This window comes from Fragaria vesca, unplaced genomic scaffold, assembly GCF_000184155.1.
Source record: "Fragaria vesca subsp. vesca unplaced genomic scaffold, FraVesHawaii_1.0 scf0513160_u, whole genome shotgun sequence".
Taxonomy (NCBI): Eukaryota; Viridiplantae; Streptophyta; class Magnoliopsida; order Rosales; family Rosaceae; genus Fragaria; species Fragaria vesca.
Genome location: NW_004443448.1, coordinates 505,436 through 525,747, shown reverse-complemented (window position 1 = coordinate 525,747; position 20,312 = coordinate 505,436). Strand labels below are relative to the sequence as shown.

Below are 20,312 nucleotides of genomic sequence, written 5' to 3'. Positions count from 1 at the left end.
CTCTACAAATTAAAGTGGCTTTGTACCAGAAAGTAGATAATTAAGAATACCAAAACAAACCAATTAATTGATTTTAGTTACAACACCAAAACAATATTACAGAGACATATCTGAAATTTTATTGACTACTCGGGGACCTGAAAATTTGAATATATAGAACAATCTCAGAAGTCACACACAAAAAAAGGCCTTCCCTACACACATCAATATTTCGCACTTGTCCATGCCAGTGTCCACAACACGTACTACGTTGCTTGGTTCAGCACCGCACTCGAAGACATATAAGCTAAGAGCTCTACATCGCTCTCAAACTTTGTCATGACTTCCTCCTCCAAGCTAATATACGCCTCAATTCCACCACCCTCTCTGGTGTCCATGAAGTTCACTAGGTTCTTGAACGTCAGTGCCGGCGATCCCACCCACGTAGGCCTCCCCCAACCAAAATCGTTATCATACAGAGGAAACCTACAATAACTACTGAAGCTGATTGTAACCTGCTCGCCTTTAGCAAAACTCTTAGCATACGTCTTGATGGAGCTCAAATGCTCATCACCTTTCTGTAGTTTTCTCACGTATGCATTGTCGATCTTGCTTATCTCTTCACGTATACCGTGATATGGTTCCCCGGAACTTATTTGTAACGGAGCTGTCATGGCAACTCGGTAAAGGTTCCCAAAAGAATGGTGTGGCAGTGGTGGTTCGAACCTTGGCCGCAAGTTCACAGCATGAACCACCCTGTAAAACTTTTCAGCCGATCCAATGTCTTTGGTAGCCTCCACAAATCGGCTTAAGATGAAAGACGATAAGGCCTCAACACGCGAAGGGTGTGCTGATGCCTTATTCGCCTGAACTTTTCTGAGCTCCTCTATGTTAATGGCACTAAACACAAATCTTTTTGTTACTTTGTTTCTGGTGATGCCGGTGCGCGCATCGTATCCGCTTAAATTTTTGGGAGGGAATAGTGTGGCGGAAATGAACTGCGGCTGCGCTATTTTAGGTTCGCCACCGGCGGTGGCGGCCCAAGTTTTGCTGAACGTGAAGTATGACAACCCATCTGCGAGCTTATGAGTAAGGCATTGAGCAATAGCAAAACCACCACATTGAAACACGTTGAGCTGGACGCCAAGGGGATATTTGCTTGCCACATCGTCGAGCTCAAATGGCATGAGCTTGTTGAGTTCTCCAGGGATTGGATTGTTGAGAACATCAGAAAGTTTGCAGTTGACTTGAGCTTCAAGGTAGGGTACACCATTGTCATTGCAATCCACATGTTGGTTGTCTTTGAATCGTCCGGCTAGTGGGTAGTAGAGGCTAAGGACTTTGGCTAAGGAGGTCTTCAGGTGGTTGGATATTTCAGTGATGTTGGGTTGAGTTTTGGCATTGAATTCATAAAAGAGAAGCAAAGGGTTATAGACCGGGGGAGATATTTGATCAAGAAAAGAGAACTGGTAATGGCGAAGATGGTCAGGGGTTGGAGAAGCAGGCTTGATAATATGCTTGGAGATCACTTCGGCTTCAAACTTCATTATACCCATCGATCTCTCCTAGCTAGCTAAATTGTTCTACTCGATGGTGTAGTTGTGGTGAAATGATATATCGGGTGCTCCTACTTATATACACTGCAGGGTTACGAAGTCAAAGTGTGATTGTTGCAGTTTTGTGTGTTTATGGTATGGCAAAACAAAAAGTGGATCCTTGGTAGATAGCCTGATGTGTTTGATTTTGAATGTGTATGTTATACTTCAAAAGTCCAAGTTCTATATTACGCATAGCCTGATGTGTTTTGATCATTGGTACCCCTGCAGGAAGCCTCCTTCGTTGATATGTTTTCCTTCAGTGCTCTAAATTCTTCCCTATATTTGCATAAAATACCTATAATCATCACCTTTATAATGTGTTAGTTAAATATAGAGCCACCTGAAGTGTGATATCCATCTAGCATGCACTAATATAACAGCAAATTACAGGGGAGTTGCATACGTAACAGTGTACGTATGGGACGTGGCTAGATCACTAGTGTCTATTTCGTCACAGATGACAATCAACAATTCAACATAGCATTTTGTCGAAACTCATAATAAAAGGCCGGTGGTAACGAAACTCAATTATTCAAAGTTCGTTTACCAACCATGAGTTGAAATATGAGCTGAGAGCCGTCTCTTCCACCGGGGACATGACCGGTCGGCCGGCCATATATAGCTGGTGTCAATGCATGCCTTGATAACTTTTCTTCTTTGGTTTTTCTCAGTTCCCACTGGGGTAGGTACGTAGAACTGGATCTCGATCTGGAGCTCGAAGTTTCTAGCGTGTGTTGGTTATTAGTAGTAGTGATCAATCAAGACATCGAAATATGGTTGTGAAAGACTGAAAGCCATCTAAAGAACAGAAATCCTTACAAATCATCTCGATAATTCGTTTGTTAAATATTGACATTGCTAACGAATATGCTCTAGTAGTACTGTACTACTGTAGTAGTGATCTCCAACACTAAGATATAAGGTTGAAAATTTGAAATATTGGAATACCATTTTGCACAAATGGAAAATGACTAACAAGTAATTTTCCAAAATTTGAAGTTGAAAAGAGAAAACGAAAATAATACAAAACTGAATGGTAATGCATGGTTGGAGACTTGGAGTGACCAAACTTCAGTTCACTTTCTCAACTGTAATACCCAGTACCTAAAAGGTTACTGTTCGGGGTTATGAGTTACCGCGGATTTTTCTTTATTCGCGCTCAGAGATTTAAATGGTGATTGCTCGAGTTGTTTTCGAGTTTTTCTGAAAACGGTAAATAGTGGATTTAAAACTCCAAAGTCGTGGTACACGTTTATACGAGCTCATCGGTATGCCCGGATTATTTTTCGGAGCGACGAGCTATGTTCTTTGAGTTTATGAAGTTTATAGTAAATTTTCAATTATTGTTTCTTGTAACCGTTTTACCGTAAAAGATCCAAAGGTTGACTTTTCGTTAAGTCGATAATTTGGGAAAACTTCCTTCATGGAAGCCGTAGAGGACGTTAATACGAGTTCGTGGACACGTGGCACGCTCAAATCGGAGTTTGTATAAGAAAGTTATGGTCTAAAACGGAAAGTTCCCTTTACCGAAAGTTACTATCCCGGTAAAGGGATGTGGATATTTTTTTGGAGAAAAGGAGAAGGGTCGAGAAGGGGGGGAGGAAGAGTAAAAGAAGGTTCGAGAGAGAAAAGGAGTAGAAAAGGCAGATCAACTCGGTCGGGAGAGCAGCTCGGCAGCGACGGAGCTCAGCCCCTTCCTTCGTCGTCCGGCCGCCTTCCGGTGCAAGGCTGGTATCTACAGGCCCGTCTCAACGTCCCCAATCTCCCTGTGACTCCATTTTGAAGAGTGGAGCTCCGTTGAGAGAGTAAAGGAGGACATAAGGTGATTGGGTTTACGATCGGATTTCCGATTCCGGCGACGACGGCGAGCATGACCGGTATTGGCAGTTTGGTCTCGCTCTCCCTGACGTCTCTGTGCCATTGGATTTTCATGGGAAGCTGAGGAGAGAGAGATTCGAAGAAGGGAAACTTTTCTGGGTTGCCGGCGAGTTCTCGATTCCGGCCACGGCGGCGAGCGTGGATGGTGTTGGTAGCTTTGTCTCGGTCTTGTCGACGTTCCTGTGCCTTCAGCTTGCTGAGATGAGGTCCGGTGAGTGATTTTTCAGCGAGAGTTCGACGGATTCCGATGTGCTTTGATGTCGACTCAGGTATGAAAATGGGTCAGTTAGTCGAGCTCTACCTGTTTATATAATTGAAATTGAGATTGGTTGGGATTTGAAGAAGTTGGGTTTAGGCAGAGGAGGACCGCCGTGTGTGTTGCTGTGCATGGCGGCGGTGAAAGTGTTTGATTCATATCTGGTTTCGAATTTCATATTCTCTGTGTATACTTGAGATGCAGTTTGATTGAAAATTGAAGGTTTGGAATTTTGGAGTACTGTGTTGGTGTTGGCAGGGGCGGTAATTGGCAGCGGTGATGATTTTGGATTTGTTGTTCATATCAGGTTATTGTGTTGGTGTTGCTGGGAGTGAGAATAATAATTGTGTTACTCTGATTTTGGTGGTTTCATGTATCTGTTGATTTATGATGTTTTGTCAAATGGAGGTTTGATCTCAGAAATGGAGGAAGTAGAAGAAAGATGTTAAGTTGGATAATGAAAGTATCTGTAGGAGTACTTGTTCATTATGAGTAAGTTCGTATGCCTAGAACGATATTGTAGAATGGTGAAAAAGAATGAGCATGGTATTGGATTTGGGAAGAATCGCAGAAGCAAGAGGAATCCCAAATAGAGGTGTTGGGTGTCCATAGTAAAATCAGAGATAGGTTAGTAATTGAAGTGTTGATTTGAGCAAGCTTAAAGGTGAATTGGAATGTGACGATGAACTTAATATGACCGAGCATGGTATGTAATTAGGAAACTATCGGAGAAAGTGAGAGGAAGTGTGGGATTGAGAACTTGGGTGTTCTTATCAATTTGAGGACTTACACCCACACAAATTCCAGATTCGACACAGTTGTTATTGAAGGTGGAGAATTAGTATAAAATGATGAACTACGAGTGGCTTGATCCCTTTAAGAGGGTACGTAGGCAACCCGATCGAGTTTTGGGTGCAGCCGCAAATTAACAAAATAAATTTAGGTTTCAAACACAACAAACCTTTTGTTTGTTTTGAGGTCCTACCACCGTTTCGATTTAGAATTTTCTTAGTTATTTTATTCGTTTATTTTTCCTAACACCTGGGTCAGGGTGTTACAAATTGGTATCAGTGCGGGGATAGGATCCCTTGGGGTGAACAGGTAGAGGGGAAAGGATTTTGGAACTTTTAGGTAGTCAGTAGCTACCACGATTGCATTATATTGACTTATCTTGCTCTTATATGGTCTGGTACAAGGTTCTTAATTTTTGCAAGTTGCAAACAAACTTCGTTTATTTTATGAACGAATAGACTGATGGCTTCCATGGTCGCTCCAATAATTTGTGGTGTTGAGTTGTTTGTTTTTGGTATGCTATAACAGTGTTTGACTATTGCATCCCTTTGCTATTATTTGGTTTGATTTGGGTGGTTTGATGAATGCTTGGTTCGTTTCTACGGTTATGTGGATGCCTAATGCTATATTTGATTCTATATTTCTATTATGTTGACATTTGGTTTTGAAACTTTAGAGGAACGTCTTCTTGGTTTGGTTTAAATTAGGTTTGGATTACTGATCTAAAATGAGCACTTGGGAAATCTTGTCTGCGGGAATATCATGTAGACCATTGTTGGTATATCTACGTTTTCTTTTCTTGACGGAATCTTTTTACGAAATTTTCTTGTCTTAGGTTGAGAATCAGTATGCCTGGATGGCACAAGACTTAACCTAGGTTTCAATACTCCTTCCATGTGAAATTTGATGTTGTACTTATGTATTGAGAATTATGAGAGAAGCATGTCTCTCAGAACTATCCTTAAGTTGAAGAATGAAACCGGATGATATTATGACAACTAGTTATCAGTTTTATTTGAACCATGTGTTATTTGTGATGAATAACTGATAGTGAGCTACTTTGTGGTGTGAGTTTGATTTCTAAGGAACTTATATACTTTTGATGATGTATGAGCTAGGAAGCTTCTTCATTAAATACTTGTGCATGGAACATGTATATTATGTTACTTGCACTGTTCGACTACAAATGATCATATATGTTGACAAGGTGAATAAAGTGCTTACTATCGTTTAAGTTTCGAGATGTGTTTATAAGCACTTCGGTATTAGAACGATGAGAAGGACACAATTCTGGACATCAGGTACGGCAACCTAGTTGTGTATATATATCTATAGATTATGTGGTATATAATTATGTGTGCCTCCTCCTGTATCACTTAATTCATTTAGTTGCATGACTATCATCATGATTTGAGTTGGTGAATGTTATGTTAATATCATTCTGGTATTACGTAAATTACCTATAGAATTGAAATTTGTTTAGTCCTTGTGGTTTGAAGTCTACATCTGTTTAGTCCTTGTGGTTTTATTTTAATCTAAATAGTCCTTAAAATCATAATTTTTCATCCAAATAGTTCTTATGGTTTTATTTTAATCTGAATAGTCCTTAAAGTCATGATTTTTCATCCAAATAGTCATTCTGATTCATTTTCTCAGTTAAAGGCCATAATGACTATTTGGATGAAAAATCATGACTTTAAGGTTTATTCAGATTAAAATAAAACCATAAGGACCATTTGGATGAAAAATCGTGATTTTAAGGACTATTCAGATTAAAATAAAATCATAAGGACTAAACAAATGTCAACTTCAAACCAAAAGGGCTATACAATATTTTACCCTTACCTATACTATTATCATGTGCTATTATGTTGTGGTCATTGGGACCCACACCATGACACTAATCTATGACTTGGGTCATCATATATGTGATTTTATGATATAAATCACTAATCCTTTTATTTGAGTTGCTTGCTATAAGTATGATGCAGTGCAATTCTCTCGAGGATGCAGGTATGTATTAAAGAAATTTCTTGAATAATTTGATACAAGCGGTTATATTATAATTGTTCTACATGAACTCAATTAGTATGTGCAACGGTTTAAGCATGTTACTAATGTTGGTATAGTGGTTTGATGCAGGCGATTCCAACTTTGGTATTAGCGGTTATACCCTTCTGGCATGTTGTGTGGGGTGATTTACAGCTATATGCTGGGTTTACAGCTTCGGCTGGGTTTACAGTACGGGTGTGACCTTGCCTTGCCTCGGGGGCGTAGGATACTGTATTGGGTTACCGCCACGTGCGGGGTTTAGTGTAGGTGCGACCACGTCTTGCCTGGGGGGCGTAGGCTTACCACACTGGTTATGGCCAAGTGCCGGGTTTTACCACATAATGTCGGGTATTGCTGCCAATGCCAGATCTGATTGCGGACTTCTGAGATGATTGCCACCGAGTGTGGAGATTTACGGCCGAGTGCCGGGATGACTGCCCAGGGTAGGGATACAGTATCGCCGTGTGCGAAGTTTTACGGCCGTGTGCCGGATTTTCACCACCGAGAGTGCGGGGTATTACCACCAAGTGTGGGGTTGATGGCTGTGCGTCGGGTTTTACCGCTGTGTGCGGGGATTGCACGATGCTGCTATAAAACGGGAAAATGTGACTCACTTGAGTGAGCAGGTATGGTTTTATACCTTATTAATATAATCGTGCTTTCCATATATGATTATTATTAATCGGTTTTCATGATTTGCAATGATGAATTACTCTATTGAGTAAATATGAGTTAATGACATATCCGATGTGCAAAAAATAAAAAATAAAAAATAAAAAAAAATCTGCATTTATGGATATAAGATGAATGATTATATAGTCCATTCGACAATGTGGATATATCGGGAGCAGTAAGCTCCAGAGATTTGTTTATGTTGGGCTATGTGTATTATTTTTACAGGTCAAGGGTAGTCCACTTTTAAAGGAGATTCTGCCGAATTTTCGGAAGAATTTCCTTAAAGGTGGTCCCACAGGACCTTTCTCAGATACTAGTGGTATTTGAGACCGAACATACCAGTTTTGGATGGTGATTATGTTAAAGTTTGGTTACTAACTGATGTTCGTAAATTCCACTTACTACTTATATTGATTCTGGAATCGAGTCGGTAAGTATTGTTAGTGTGAATTACTGGGATTTGGACATTTGAAATTGGCCTTGATTGGTAAAATATATATGTTGGCGCAATAGATTCTGGACAATGACCATTGTGCTGGTTTGGTTCGTATAGTATCTTCAGTGGGAATTAATAGACTACCATGATGACATAGTGTCGTGTGGTCTGAGTCTTTGGTTATATGATATATTCTAAGTTAGAGAACATGATTTGTGCTATGTTGCTGTAAATGAGCAATAGTTATGATAAGCTAATTGGTAGTTATCGTTTCTTCATGGTCAAGGAATTGTTATGTTAATGTAAGGACGCGGTTATATGTAAGTATACAACATATATGGATCGTATAAGATACTTACTATGATGTTTTTAGACAATGAGTTTTGAAGTTAAACCTGGTTATAGAGTGCCATCGTATTTCCCTCATTTTTTTAAGATGTGGGAAGCTGGAAAGCAGCTTATATCGTGTATGATGATTCATAGACTTCATGTCACGTAAATGATAATTAGAACTGAGTTCGTGGATAGCGAGTGCATAACAAACTCAGGTTGGGTGATGAGATACCTTCTACTCACACGATAAATCATGGATTTAATTGTGGAAGCCGGTTATGGAGTTTCACTGTGTTTTTCCTCATACTTGAGGTATGGAAGGCTAAAAGTATAGCCGGTATTGTGTACGTTGATCTTTTACGAGGATTGATCTCCTTGTGCTGGTGTTTGATTGATAGAGAGATACATTTCCTTCATTTTTTATTTGGTCGTCGAAGATTGTAAAATATTGACGACGACGTTGACTCATTCATTGTTGAGTCGATAAGTCTAGGAGGACTTGACTTCTTGGTTGGGTAGGTAATTATATTTATGCCTATTTGGACTTAATGTCCTAGATTATGGCGTGTTTATGCAATGAATGTATACGGATCAAGTAATCCATAGACCATGTTGATGGGATATTATTGTGTAATGACGATGAGATTAGATATTGTTATCTCCTATTTGTTTTGAGGAAGCGAAATAATTACTCGAAGTAGAGTGGTGTCCTGGTAAAATAGGAACCCTTGGTACTTAAGATGATTAGCTTCGGAATTGATTTATGAGACTAGTAAAAGTCGAGTTCCCATGTAGGGAAATGGAAAAATATGTTATGGGTACTGAAGCCCGACATAGAAAAGAAAGTGAATTGTTATGGGTATTGACCATTTAACCAATCGTGGACGAAATTTCTTTTAAGGGGAAAGATTGTAATACCCCGTACCTAAAAGGTTACTATTCGGGGTTATGAGTTACCGCGAATTTTTCTTTATTCGCGCTCAGAGATTTAAATAGTGATTGCTCGAGTTGTTTTCGAGTTTTTCTAAAAACGGTAAATAGTGGATTTAAAACTCCGAAGTCGTGGTACACGTTTATACGAGCTCATCGGTATGCCCGGATTATTTTTCGGAGCGACGAGCTATGTTCTTTGAATTTATGAAGTTTATAGTAAATTTTCAATTATTGTTTCTTGTAACCGTTTTACCGTAAAAGATCCAAAGGTTGACTTTTCGTTAAGTCGATAATTTGGGAAAACTTCCTTCATGGAAGTCGTAGAGGACGTTAATACGAGTTCGTGGACACGTGGCACGCTCAAATCGGAGTTTGTATAAGAAAGTTATGGTCTAAAATGGAAAGTTCCCTTTACCGAAGGTTACTATCCCGGTAAAGGGATGTGGATATTTTTTTGGAGAAAAGGAGAAGGGTCGAGAAGGGGGGGAGGAAGAGTAAAAGAAGGTTCGAGAGAGAAAAGGAGTAGAAAAGGCAGACCGACTTGGTCGGGAGAGCGGCTCGGCAGCGACGGAGCTCAACCCCCTCCTTCGTCGTCCGGTCGCCTTCCGGTGCAAGGCTGGTATCTACAGGCCCGTCTCGACGTCCCCAATCTCCCTGTGACTCCATTTTGAAGAGTGGAGCTCCGGTGAGAGAGTAAAGGAGGACAGAAGGTGATTGGGTTTACGATCGGATTTCCGATTCCGGCGACGGCGGCGAGCATGACCGGTATTGGCAGTTTGGTCTCGTTCTCCCTGACGTCTCTGTGCCATTGGATTTTCATGGGAAGCTGAGGAGAGAGAGATTCGAAGAAAGGAAACTTTTTTGGGTTGCCGGCAAGTTCTCGATTCCGGCCACGGCGGCGGGCGTGGATGGTGTTGGTAGCTTTGTCTCGGTCTTGTCGACGTTCCTGTGCCTTCAGCTTGCTGAGATGAGGTCCGGTGAGTGAGAACCGATGTTAAGGAGTGGTTTAAATTTTTCGGCGAGAGTTCGACGGATTCCGGTGTGCTTTGATGTCGACTCAGGTATGAAAATGGGTCAGTTAGTCGAGCTCTACCTGTTTATATAATTAAAATTGAGATTGGTTGGGATTTGAAGAAGTTGGGTTTTGGCAAAGGAGGACCGCCGTGTGTGCTGCTGTGCACGGCGGCGGTGAAGGTGTTTGATTCATATCTGGTTTCGAATTTCATATTCTCTGTGTACTTGAGATGCAGTTTGATTGAAAATTGAAGGTTTGGAATTTTGGAGTACTGTGTTGGTGTTGGCAGGGGCGGTAATTGGCAGCGGTGATGATTTTGGATTTGTTGTTCATATCAGGTTATTGTGTTGGTGTTGTTGGGAGTGAGAGTAATAATTTTGTTACTCTGATTTTGGTGGTTTCATGTATCTGTTGATTTATGATGTTTTGTCAAATGGAGGTTTGATCTCAGAAATAGAGGAAGTAGAAGAAAGATGTTAAGTTGGATAATGAAAGTATCTGTAGGTGTACTTGTTCATTATGAGTAAGTTCGTATGCCTAGAACGATATTGTAGAATGGTGAAAAAGAATGAGCATGGTATTGGATTTGGGAAGAATCGCAGAAGCAAGAGGAATCCCAAATAGAGGTGTTGGGTGTCCATAGTAAAATCAGAGATAGGTTAGTAATTGAAGTGTTGATTTGAGCAAGCTTAAAGGTGAATTGGAATGTGACGATGAACTTAATATGAGCGAGCATGGTATGTAATTAGGAAACTATCGGAAAAAATGAGAGGAAGTGTGGGATTGAGAACTTGGTGTCCTTATCAATTTGAGGACTTACACCCACACAAATTCCAGATTCGACACAATTGTTATTGAAGGTGGATAATTAGTATAAAATGATGAACTACGAGTGGCTTGATCCCTTTAAAAGGGTACGTAGGCAGCCCGATCGAGTTTTGGGTGCAGCCGCAAATTAACAAAATAAATTTAGGTTTCAAACACAACAAACCTTTTGTTTGTTTTGAGGTCCTACCACCGTTTCGATTTAGAATTTTCTTAGTTATTTTATTTGTTTATTTTTCCTAACACCTGGGTCAGAGTGTTACATCAACACACATCATTTGGATTAACATAAGCGAGGAACTCACTGTCAGTCTCAAATTTAGCCATTACTTCTTTCTCCAAGCAAATATAAGCTTCTATTCCATCACCCTCTTTAGTGTCCAGGAAATGGACCAGGTTTTTGAAGGTCCGAGCCGGCGAACCTACCCACGTAGGCCTTCCCCAACCAAAATCACTATCATATATTGGAAGACTGCACAAACTACTGAAACTAAATGCAACAATCCCTCCTTTCATAAAACTATCAGTGTTTCTCCTGATGAAACTCAAGTGCTCATCGCCTTGTTGCAGTCTTTTCAAGTAGTCCTTGTCGATCTTGCTTATTTCTTCACATACCTGCCTTATGAGACCATAACAATATTCTTCTTCGGATGTAGTAGTACGTACTATTTATCAAGAATGAAGGATTAATACTAATTTTCCTGGCAACACGATAAAGGTTGCCAAAAGAATGTTCTGGCAATGGTGGATCAAACCTTGAACGCAAATTCACTGCATGGATCACCATGTACAACTTCTCAGCTGCTCCAGTATCCTTAGTAACCGCCACAAATCGGCTCCATATGAAAGCCGATAAGACCTCAACACGCGATGGGTGTTTTTCATCCTTCTCCAAACCTGCATTGCCTTCATATTTCACTCTGAGCACCTCTATGTTAGAGGCGTCAAACACAAACCTTTTTGTTACCTTGTTCTTTGTGATAGACGCAATGCTTGGATTGATATACCCGGTGAGGTCCTTTGGTGGGAAGAGGTTGGCTGAAATAAATTCGGGGCGATTGGTTTCGGCATGACTATGATCTCCAGAGACTCCGAGGGCAATGGCAGCCCAAGTTTTTAAACAAAATGATAGTGAAGATGAATTTCTGTATATTGCAATACACTTGTCTGTACAAGCTAGCTGATACATATAGGATGCATACAAGTCTACTCAAGGAATCAATGACAAAAATTACGATCCTACAATCACTCTACATGACTACTGATTGATTGCCTAATGATACATGATCCACAATTACCTCCATCACACATTGCCATATTAATGCATAATACCTTAACTGATATGCTTTCTTTCAATACTCCCCCTCAAGTTGGAGTGTGAATGTCAATGACACTCAACTTGCTGAGATGTGTGTGAAATGCCGGTGATCGCAATGGCTTCGTAAGTATATCTGCTATCTGCTTTCCAGTTTCCACATAAGCCGTCTTGATCTCTCCTCTTTGGATTCTCTCACGAACTGTATGACAGTCTATTTCAATGTGCTTCGTCCTCTCATGATACACCGGGTTTGCAGCAATGTGTAAGGCTGCCTGATTGTCACAGAACAATCTTGCTGGTTGAGGATGTGCTACATGTAAATCCTTTAATAAATATCTCAACCAAGAAAGTTCACAAGTGGCTGCAGCCATGGATCGATATTCTGCTTCAACTGATGATCTTGAAACTGTTGTCTGCTTTTTACTCTTCCAAGACACAAGAGACTTGCCAAGAAAAATGCAATAGCCTGTTATAGACCGTCGTGTGATTGGGCATCTTGCCCAGTCAGCGTCACAATATCCAATCAAGTGAAGTGGACTGTTTGATGGGAATAATAGTCCTTGCCCTGGGGCTGCCTTCAAGTATTGAAGAAGTCGATGGGCAGCCTTGAGGTGATGTAACTTGGGTATCTGCATGAATTGACTGAGTGTGTTCACAGAGTACGTGATTTCTGGTCGGCTAATTGTAAGGTATATCAGCTTCCCAACCAGCCTGCGGTATCGAGTGGGATCCTTGAGAGCTTCACTCCCTGTTTCTGATAGCACCAAATCAGGTTCCATGGGGACAGTTGCTGGTTTTGTTCCAAGTAACCCAGCTTCTTCCAATATGTCCAATGTATACTTTCGTTGACAAACTGTAATTCCAGCTTGAGAACGCGCAACTTCAATACCAAGAAAGTATTTGAGTGGACCAAGGTCTTTAATCTTGAAGCAGCTATTGAGAAACTGTTTGAGGTCACTTATAGCCTTTTCATCATTTCCTGTTATGACCATATCATCAACATAAAGTAGCATAATAGTAATTGAATTACCACGGACCTGTGTAAACAGTGAGTAATCGGCACGAGACTGCTGATATCTAATCTCTTGTATGGCACATGAAAAACGTCAGAACCAACTGCGAGATGCCTGCTTTAGGCCATAAAGAGATTTATGGAGTCGACAAACTACATTCTCCCCCTGTCGATGATAACCTGGAGGTGGAAGCATGTACACCTCCTCACTGAGTTCTCCATGCAAAAAAAGCATTATGCACATCCATCTGGTGTAATGGCCAATTTCGAATAGCGGCAACTGCTAGTAAGCAACGGACAGTAATGAGCTTGGCAACAGGGGCGAAAGTATCTTTGTAATCGATGCCTTCGCGTTGAGTGAACCCTTTGGCAACAAGTCGAGCTTTGTAACGCTCGATGCTGCCGTCGGCATGGTACTTGATCTTATAGACCCACTTGCATCCTATGGGTCGGTGGCCAGGAGGTAGAGGGACCATAGACCATGTGTGATTGTCTTCAAGGGCCTGTATTTCAGAATTCATTGCTGCAACCCACTCTGAATCATGTTTAGCTTGTTCATAATTGGAAGGCTCAACCAAATTGGATATAGTATGAACAAATGAACGATATGTATCAGACAACCCAGAGTAGGAAACATACTGTTGTAGAGGATACCGAGTGCCAGACATGGATGAGGAGGCGTCAGGGCCCAGGAGGACAGCATGGTGCGTTTTGTTATCTCGAAGGTAAGGTGGAGGTCGATGTGGCCGAGTGGAGCGGCGAAGGTCTGGGATGGCTGTATCAATCTGGGTCGGTTGTGGGTGATGCGAGGCCGGTGATGGATGATTCTGGGTCGGTGGTGGTGGCGTCTGGATTGGTGGTGGTGGTGGTGTTTGGAGCGGTGTTGGTGGTTGATTATGGGCTGAGGATGGTGATAGCGGAGTTGGCGGATTATGGGATGATGGTGACTGGACCGGTGGTGGGGATGGGTCGTCCACCGATGATGAAGGCGCTAGAGGCAGCGCCGATGTGGTGGTGGCGTCAGTGGTTGAAGGGCTTTGTGGTGGCGGCGTAGGGTCAGGGAAGGCCGGCGACGTTGGTTGGGGTGACGCCGGTCGATGTGACGACGGGTTGGTGGAGGAGTCATGAGCGGCAGTTGGTGGAGAATCAGATACAGTATGAGTCGGTGGAGGAGGAGATTGGGTACGTGAAGGAGTGGATAGTTGAGGAGTGGGTTGTTCATGTGGGTTGGGCCCAGCAAATTGAATTGGATCGATGGAAGTAGGAAGGACCGGGTAGTCTTCTTGATCCTCTAGTGGAAAATGATTAAGTGGAAAGATATTTTCATGGAATGTAACATCCCGGGAAGAGAAAAATCTTTTGTTTTCAAGATCATAAACACGATAACCCTTTTGCCCAAGAGGATAGCCAATGAAAATGCATCGACGCGCCCGAACATCAAATTTGTGTTTGGGTGTGAGGTTTGTGGCGTAACATAAACAACCGAAAACACGAAGATCGGAGTAATTCGGCGATTTGTTGTGTAAGAGTTCATATGGAGATTTGAGAGAAAGGAGTGGTGTGGGTAGACGGTTGATGAGATAACATGATGTTTGGACACTTTCCCCCCAAAAACGTAATGGTAAATTGGCTTGAAAACGTAGGGCACGAGCAACATTTAAAAGGTGGCGATGTTTACGCTCGACTACCCCATTTTGTTGAGGGGTATGAACACATGTGTGTTGAAAGATAGTGCCACGTTCGTCAAGGAAAGAACGCATTGACTTTGACGTGAATTCACCCCCATTATCGGCACGTAAAATCTTAATGTCTCGATGAAATTGAGTTTTGACCCAAGCAAAGAAAGATTTCAATAAAGATTGAGTGTTGGATTTAAAACTCATGAGATGAACCCAGGTAAAACGAGTATAATCGTCGACAATGGTTAGAAAATATCGAGCCCCAGAATGTGTGTGTGTTTTGTGTGGTCCCCAAATGTCACAATGGATAAAATCAAATGGTGCATTTGTTTTTATTGAACTGGATGGGAATGATAAACGAGTTTGTTTTGCTAAAGGACACACCTCACAAATATGCTTGGAGTTGGAAATAATTTCAGGAAAGGATTGGGATAGGGCATGAAGGGGTGCATCTGATGGATGTCCAAGTCGTTGGTGCCAGAGATTAGAGGTACTGGTGATATGATTGGCAAGGCGAGGGTTTTGGGTTGCTGTGAGATAATAAAGACCATTGTAATGCTTTCCCAGGCCAATCGTCCTCCTCGTATTCATGTCCTGCACAACACAAAAATCCGGATGGAATATCACTATACACCGCAGAGCTCGAGTAAATTTACTCACAGATATCAAATTAACTCGAAAATTAGGCACATGTAGAACACCGTCTAGAGAAAACTCTTGTGACAAGTTAAAGGTTCCAATGCTTTCAATATAAGCTTTTCCTCCATTAGGTAGACCAACATAACCATGAGACCCTTTAAGTGTATTGTGGGTAGGAGAGAGATGAGAAACGTGATCGGTGGCTCCACTATCCACAATCCAGTACAATGTCGAATGCGGATCATGATGTGTAACATTACAAGTGGGTGTACCTGTTGCATTTGCAAGTGGTTGGTTATTACCGTTCTGGATTTTCAGTAAGGCCTTGAGTTGGTTGTACTCCTCCACTGTAAGGGTTGTGTTGGCCGTGATGTTGCGTTTCTGTTTTGATTGCTCTGGATTTTCAACCGTGTCAACCATGTTGGTTGGTGTGATGGTATTTGTGTTTTTGATTTTGTTGTGGCGGAAGGTGTTGAGCTAGAGGCACCAGAATTGGTGCTCTGATACCATAAACAAAATGATAGTGAAGATGAATTTCTGTATATTGCAATACACTTGTCTGTACAAGCTAGCTATACATATAGGATGCATACAAGTCTACTCAAGGAATCAATGACAAAAATTACGATCCTACAATCACTCTACATGACTACTGATTGATTGCCTAATGATACATGATCCACAATTACCTCCATCACACATTGCCATATTAATGCATAATACCTTAACTGATATGCTTTCTTTCAATAGTTTTGCTGAACATGAAGTAAGATGATCCATCTGCGAGCTTATGAGAGACGCATTGACCAATTGCAAATCCCCCGCATTCAAATATGTTGAGCTGGATTCCTAGAGCATATTCGTTAGCAGTGTCATCCAGTTCAAATGGGACGAACTTGTTGAGCTCCTCTGGGATCGGATTCTTGAGGATATCAGCAAGTTTGCAGTTCTTGACTTGAGCTTCAAGGTAGGGTATGCCCTCGTCATTGCAATCTATAAACTTGTTGTCTTTGACTCGTCCGGCTAATGGGTAGAAAAGTGTTAAGACCTCGGATAAGGAGGTCTTAAGGTGGTTGGATATTTCAGGAATTCTGGGTTGTGTTTCTCCATTGAATTCATAGAAGAGGACCAAGGAGTTGTAGACTGGGGGAGATAACTGATCGAGAAAGGAGAACTGGTAATGGCGGAGATGGTCGGGAGTTGGAGAAGATGGTTTGATAATCTCTTTGGATACTACTTCAATGTAAACCTTCATAGAAAGTTCTTCCTAGTTAGCTATTGATTCTCATTAATCAAGTGAATTGCAAGAGCACAGTATATATAACAGATGCTAGCTAGGTTCCATACATATTTTCCTATAATAAATACATAAAATTACAAGATGATATCAAATCAATTCAGAAAATTCTGACTTGGTTTGAGGAATGAGACAACGTCCCTTGCAAATTTTCGCACAACCAAGGCTGTATTCGTTTGGACATATAAGTTTGTAATATATAAACATGAAGTATGTATGTCTTTAGTATTACAGGGAAGATGTCAAAGAAAGATCACAACGATTATATGATATCCAACCAAAATAACAACTTGGCATCATTATGATCGATTCTCAGACAAGTTAGCTAGTAACCATCGAGCTGCATGTCTTCATTGACCTGTTAGCATGAGAGGCCGGACGGCTACATACAATTCTACAAAGCAAGAGAACTAGCCTTGTTCATCGATCAGCCTAAGCTCGTATGAGAACGGATAAAACATGAGTGGAATTGACAAAAAAAAAGACATGAATTGAAAGAGAGCTAGCAATCCTTGCAAAGGGTAGGTAAAGTGGTAAACAATAAAGCTGTATTGCTCATTACCCTTAAAATGCTATGGGAATTATATACAGTACACACAAGGAACACACTGTTTTTTTTTTTTTTTTTTACTGAAGTTACAATTTTACTATTTCCTTCAGTTGATAAACAAATTTATTCAAACGCAAATAATATCAGTTGCTTCAAATCGATCAAGAAATATAACTGAAGTAAAATCTAATTAAGCACATCATCCATTATTAATAGTGGACCGGGCAGCACTAAACTTTAGCATCTCTGGCTGGATAACTGAGTGCGCGCAACTGCTCATCCTCTTGAAACTTAGCCATGTCTTCTTCCTTCAAATTAACCCACGCTTCGATCCCACCACTAGACCCAGAATCCATGAAACAAACCAAATTCTTGAACGTGAGGCTAGCAGACCCGACCCATATCGGCTTCCCCCACCCAAAATCAGTCTCATACAACGGAAACCTACACAGACTGGTGAAGCTAAACGAAACCACTTCTCCTTTCAGAAACTCCTCCGCTCTCTGCTTCAAATAATCAACATGCGCCGTGCCTTCTAAAATCTTCCTCATGTACTCCCCGTCGACGCTCTTTATGGCATCTCTCATTTGTCCCACAAACCCATAACACTCCTCCTCGCCCTCCTCAAACGACGTCGTCGCCGTCGCGAACCTGCTCACATTTCCGAAATGGTGCTCCGGAAGAGCCGGTTCCATTCTGGTACGTAGGTTTACAGCGTGGAGAACTTTGTAAACTATGTCCGAGTTGGGCTTTCCTTGCGTGGAAGCCAAAAAACGGCTCCATACAAAAGCTGACAGGGCCTCGATACGAGTCGGGCGTCTCTCAGTTTCAGACGTCGTGTATTTTGTTCGGAGAGAAGCGACGTTGGAGGCGCTAAAAACGAATCGTTTTGTAACGATTTTGTCTCTTGCTATTCCAACTCCTGGTTTGAACCCCGATATGGATCTTGGCGGGAAGAACGTAGCCAAGTCAAAAATGGGAGCTCTGTAGTTACAGTTATCTCCTCGGGAAATGGACGCCCAAGAGTTGAGAAACATGACTAGTGACAAGGCGTCAGCGACTTTGTGCGAAATGCAAACTCCGATAGCCATGCCGCCACAATCAAAGATGTTGACTTGGACTGCAAGAACAAAGTCGACCACACATTCCAAATCACATGGTAGTAGCTTGTTGAGTTGGTTCGGGTCCGGTTGGGATACAACGTCTGAAAGGAGGCACTTGACTCGTGCTTCGACGAACGGAGTACCTTCGTCGTTGCAGTTGACGAAGGCGTTGTCGATAATCCTTCCGGCTAGCGGATAGAACTGTGTTAAGGTCTCCGATAGGGACTGCTTAACCCGGCTAGCGGACAAAGGTGTTTCGTCGTTACCATAACTAGTAGCAGGGTAGAAAAGAAGCATGGGCATGAAAATGGGAGGGGCAACTTGATCGAGAAATGAAAGCTCGTGTTTGCGAAGGTGGTTTGGGGTTGGAGAAGAAGGCTTGATGCAATCCCTCTCAATCACTTCAACCTTCATCGTGATCAAACTCTAAAAGAACAATGATCGATGAGTTCAAATTTGGCTGAGCTAGTATATGTGGAGGAGTTGGGATAGCTTAGCTAGAACAAGGATATGGTTTTGTGAGCATACTGCATGGATATGCAATCCAATATATAATGCTAAGGCGGGGGCGAGGTGTCCATATCTCTTGACTGGTTGACGCAATTACATATGCAATGTGGCCGGACGTTTACTTCTTCTACATGATTAACCAAGACAAGTTGGTAGGGATGGAGCTTAATGGATACTTATCACCCAAGACAAGATAAAAGTGGAATCTTTGTTTTACGTACTTATTGACATTCAAAGTCGTTTGGACGCGTATTTTGGGGACTAAGTTGATATTACATGCACTACCTAGTGATTTACAAAGAGGGTTTTGACTGGCTGCCATCAGTATTTGATATTTCAAAACAAGAAAAAAAGAAAAAAGGAAATGGGAATATGCAACTAAGGTTGGAAGACAAAAAGATTCGAAAATTGAAAGTACGGAACAACACGGGTTTGGGTGAATGACCATGCAACTTAAGCTTTCACGATGAACTTTCCTCTATACACATATGGCCAAGAAATAAATGCCCTCGACAAAAGAAATGGATGAAGTTTTTTCTCTGTATGCAATTGATCGATTTGGTTAACGACGGGAATTGTTTAATGTTCAGCTTTGTACGTTTGTTTCAAGACTAGGAATATTAGAATAGAATGAAAATAAATAAAATCCACAAGGAATGACAGAAACTCCGATCCTATGGCTAGCCTTTTCTGCGACAAAAATAATTTCTCCAAGTGATCACTGCTTACTTCGAATGCGCACGTACCTATTAGTTTGGATGAAAGTTTTTTTCCATCAAAGAGTAGTAAATCTTTTATCTTATTATATAGAAGTTAAACACAGTTCAATGAGCGTATCACTTCATACCTTCAGAAAGTATAATTGTAGTAGTGCAGATTCGGGTATGAATGAACATATGAATGTTGTTGAACTATATACTCCCTTTCAATTTCCTAAAGTCTTACTTCTTCTATTTCATTTTATGGTTTCACCGAACAAATAGCCAATCGAAGTTGTATATAGTTATACGATCCCATTTCCATCTAAGACCTGTTCACACATCCATAGTTGTCGTACCTGAAAATTCTAGTTAATAAAACGTACGATTACGACCTAGAAAGATGGACTTGAATTCTTCAACGAACTGGCATGGTGTATTTATATTTAGATTGCTGGAAGCTAGCGCCCGCATTCATTGACTAGTCTTCCTTGCTAGACAAGGAGAACCAGTTTATATCTTATCTCTTTACGGACCCATCTCTTTACTGCTACTCTCTATCAGTATCCACCACCTTTGTGAGTGATCGATGATGTTCGTATATGATAGCAGTGACGTTGTTCTTTCCTCTTTTGGATTTATCATTTTTAGGGAATTAATGTATATATATTGCCATAATATACGAGGGGGTATATATATATATATATATATACACACACACACACAGAGGATGT

At 41.2% G+C, this 20,312-nt stretch overlaps 3 protein-coding genes across 3 annotated transcripts; all 3 read right to left on the bottom strand.

The window, feature by feature from the left end:
* Nucleotides 1-104: 104 nt before the first annotated feature.
* On the bottom strand, nt 105-1,585 carry LOC101292180 (vinorine synthase-like). Its single transcript, XM_004309978.1, has one exon. The coding sequence runs from the start codon at nt 1,533-1,535 to the stop codon at nt 246-248; it is 1,290 nt and encodes a 429-aa protein (XP_004310026.1). The 5' UTR covers nt 1,536-1,585; the 3' UTR covers nt 105-245.
* Nucleotides 1,586-11,036: 9,451 nt separating this feature from the next.
* Nucleotides 11,037-16,675, bottom strand: LOC101315202. Its single transcript, XM_004310128.1, has 5 exons — nt 16,150-16,675; nt 13,313-14,393; nt 12,195-13,167; nt 11,484-11,952; nt 11,037-11,437 (listed from the first exon to the last, which is right to left on the bottom strand). Exons 1-5 carry the CDS (start codon nt 16,673-16,675, stop codon nt 11,037-11,039), a joined length of 3,450 nt encoding a protein of 1,149 aa, XP_004310176.1.
* A 672-nt stretch (nt 16,676-17,347) lies between these two features.
* On the bottom strand, nt 17,348-18,892 carry LOC101291888 (vinorine synthase-like). Its single transcript, XM_004309977.1, has one exon. The coding sequence runs from the start codon at nt 18,782-18,784 to the stop codon at nt 17,498-17,500; it is 1,287 nt and encodes a 428-aa protein (XP_004310025.1). The 5' UTR covers nt 18,785-18,892; the 3' UTR covers nt 17,348-17,497.
* Between the last annotated feature and the right edge of the window lie 1,420 nt (nt 18,893-20,312).

Excerpts from the sequence above, each read along its gene's own strand:
- LOC101315202 (XM_004310128.1), bottom strand. The coding sequence starts at position 16,675 with ATGAAGGTTTACATTGAAGTAGTATCCAAAGAGATTATCAAACCATCT. Across the intron at positions 14,394-16,149 it reads TATTGAAAGAAAGCATATCA|AGGATCAAGAAGACTACCCG; the intron begins GTTAAGGTATTA and ends ATTTTCCACTAG. Across the intron at positions 11,438-11,483 it reads TTCTTTTGGCAACCTTTATC|TACGTACTACTACATCCGAA; the intron begins GTGTTGCCAGGA and ends CTTGATAAATAG.
- LOC101291888 (XM_004309977.1), bottom strand. The coding sequence starts at position 18,784 with ATGAAGGTTGAAGTGATTGAGAGGGATTGCATCAAGCCTTCTTCTCCA.
- LOC101292180 (XM_004309978.1), bottom strand. The coding sequence starts at position 1,535 with ATGGGTATAATGAAGTTTGAAGCCGAAGTGATCTCCAAGCATATTATC.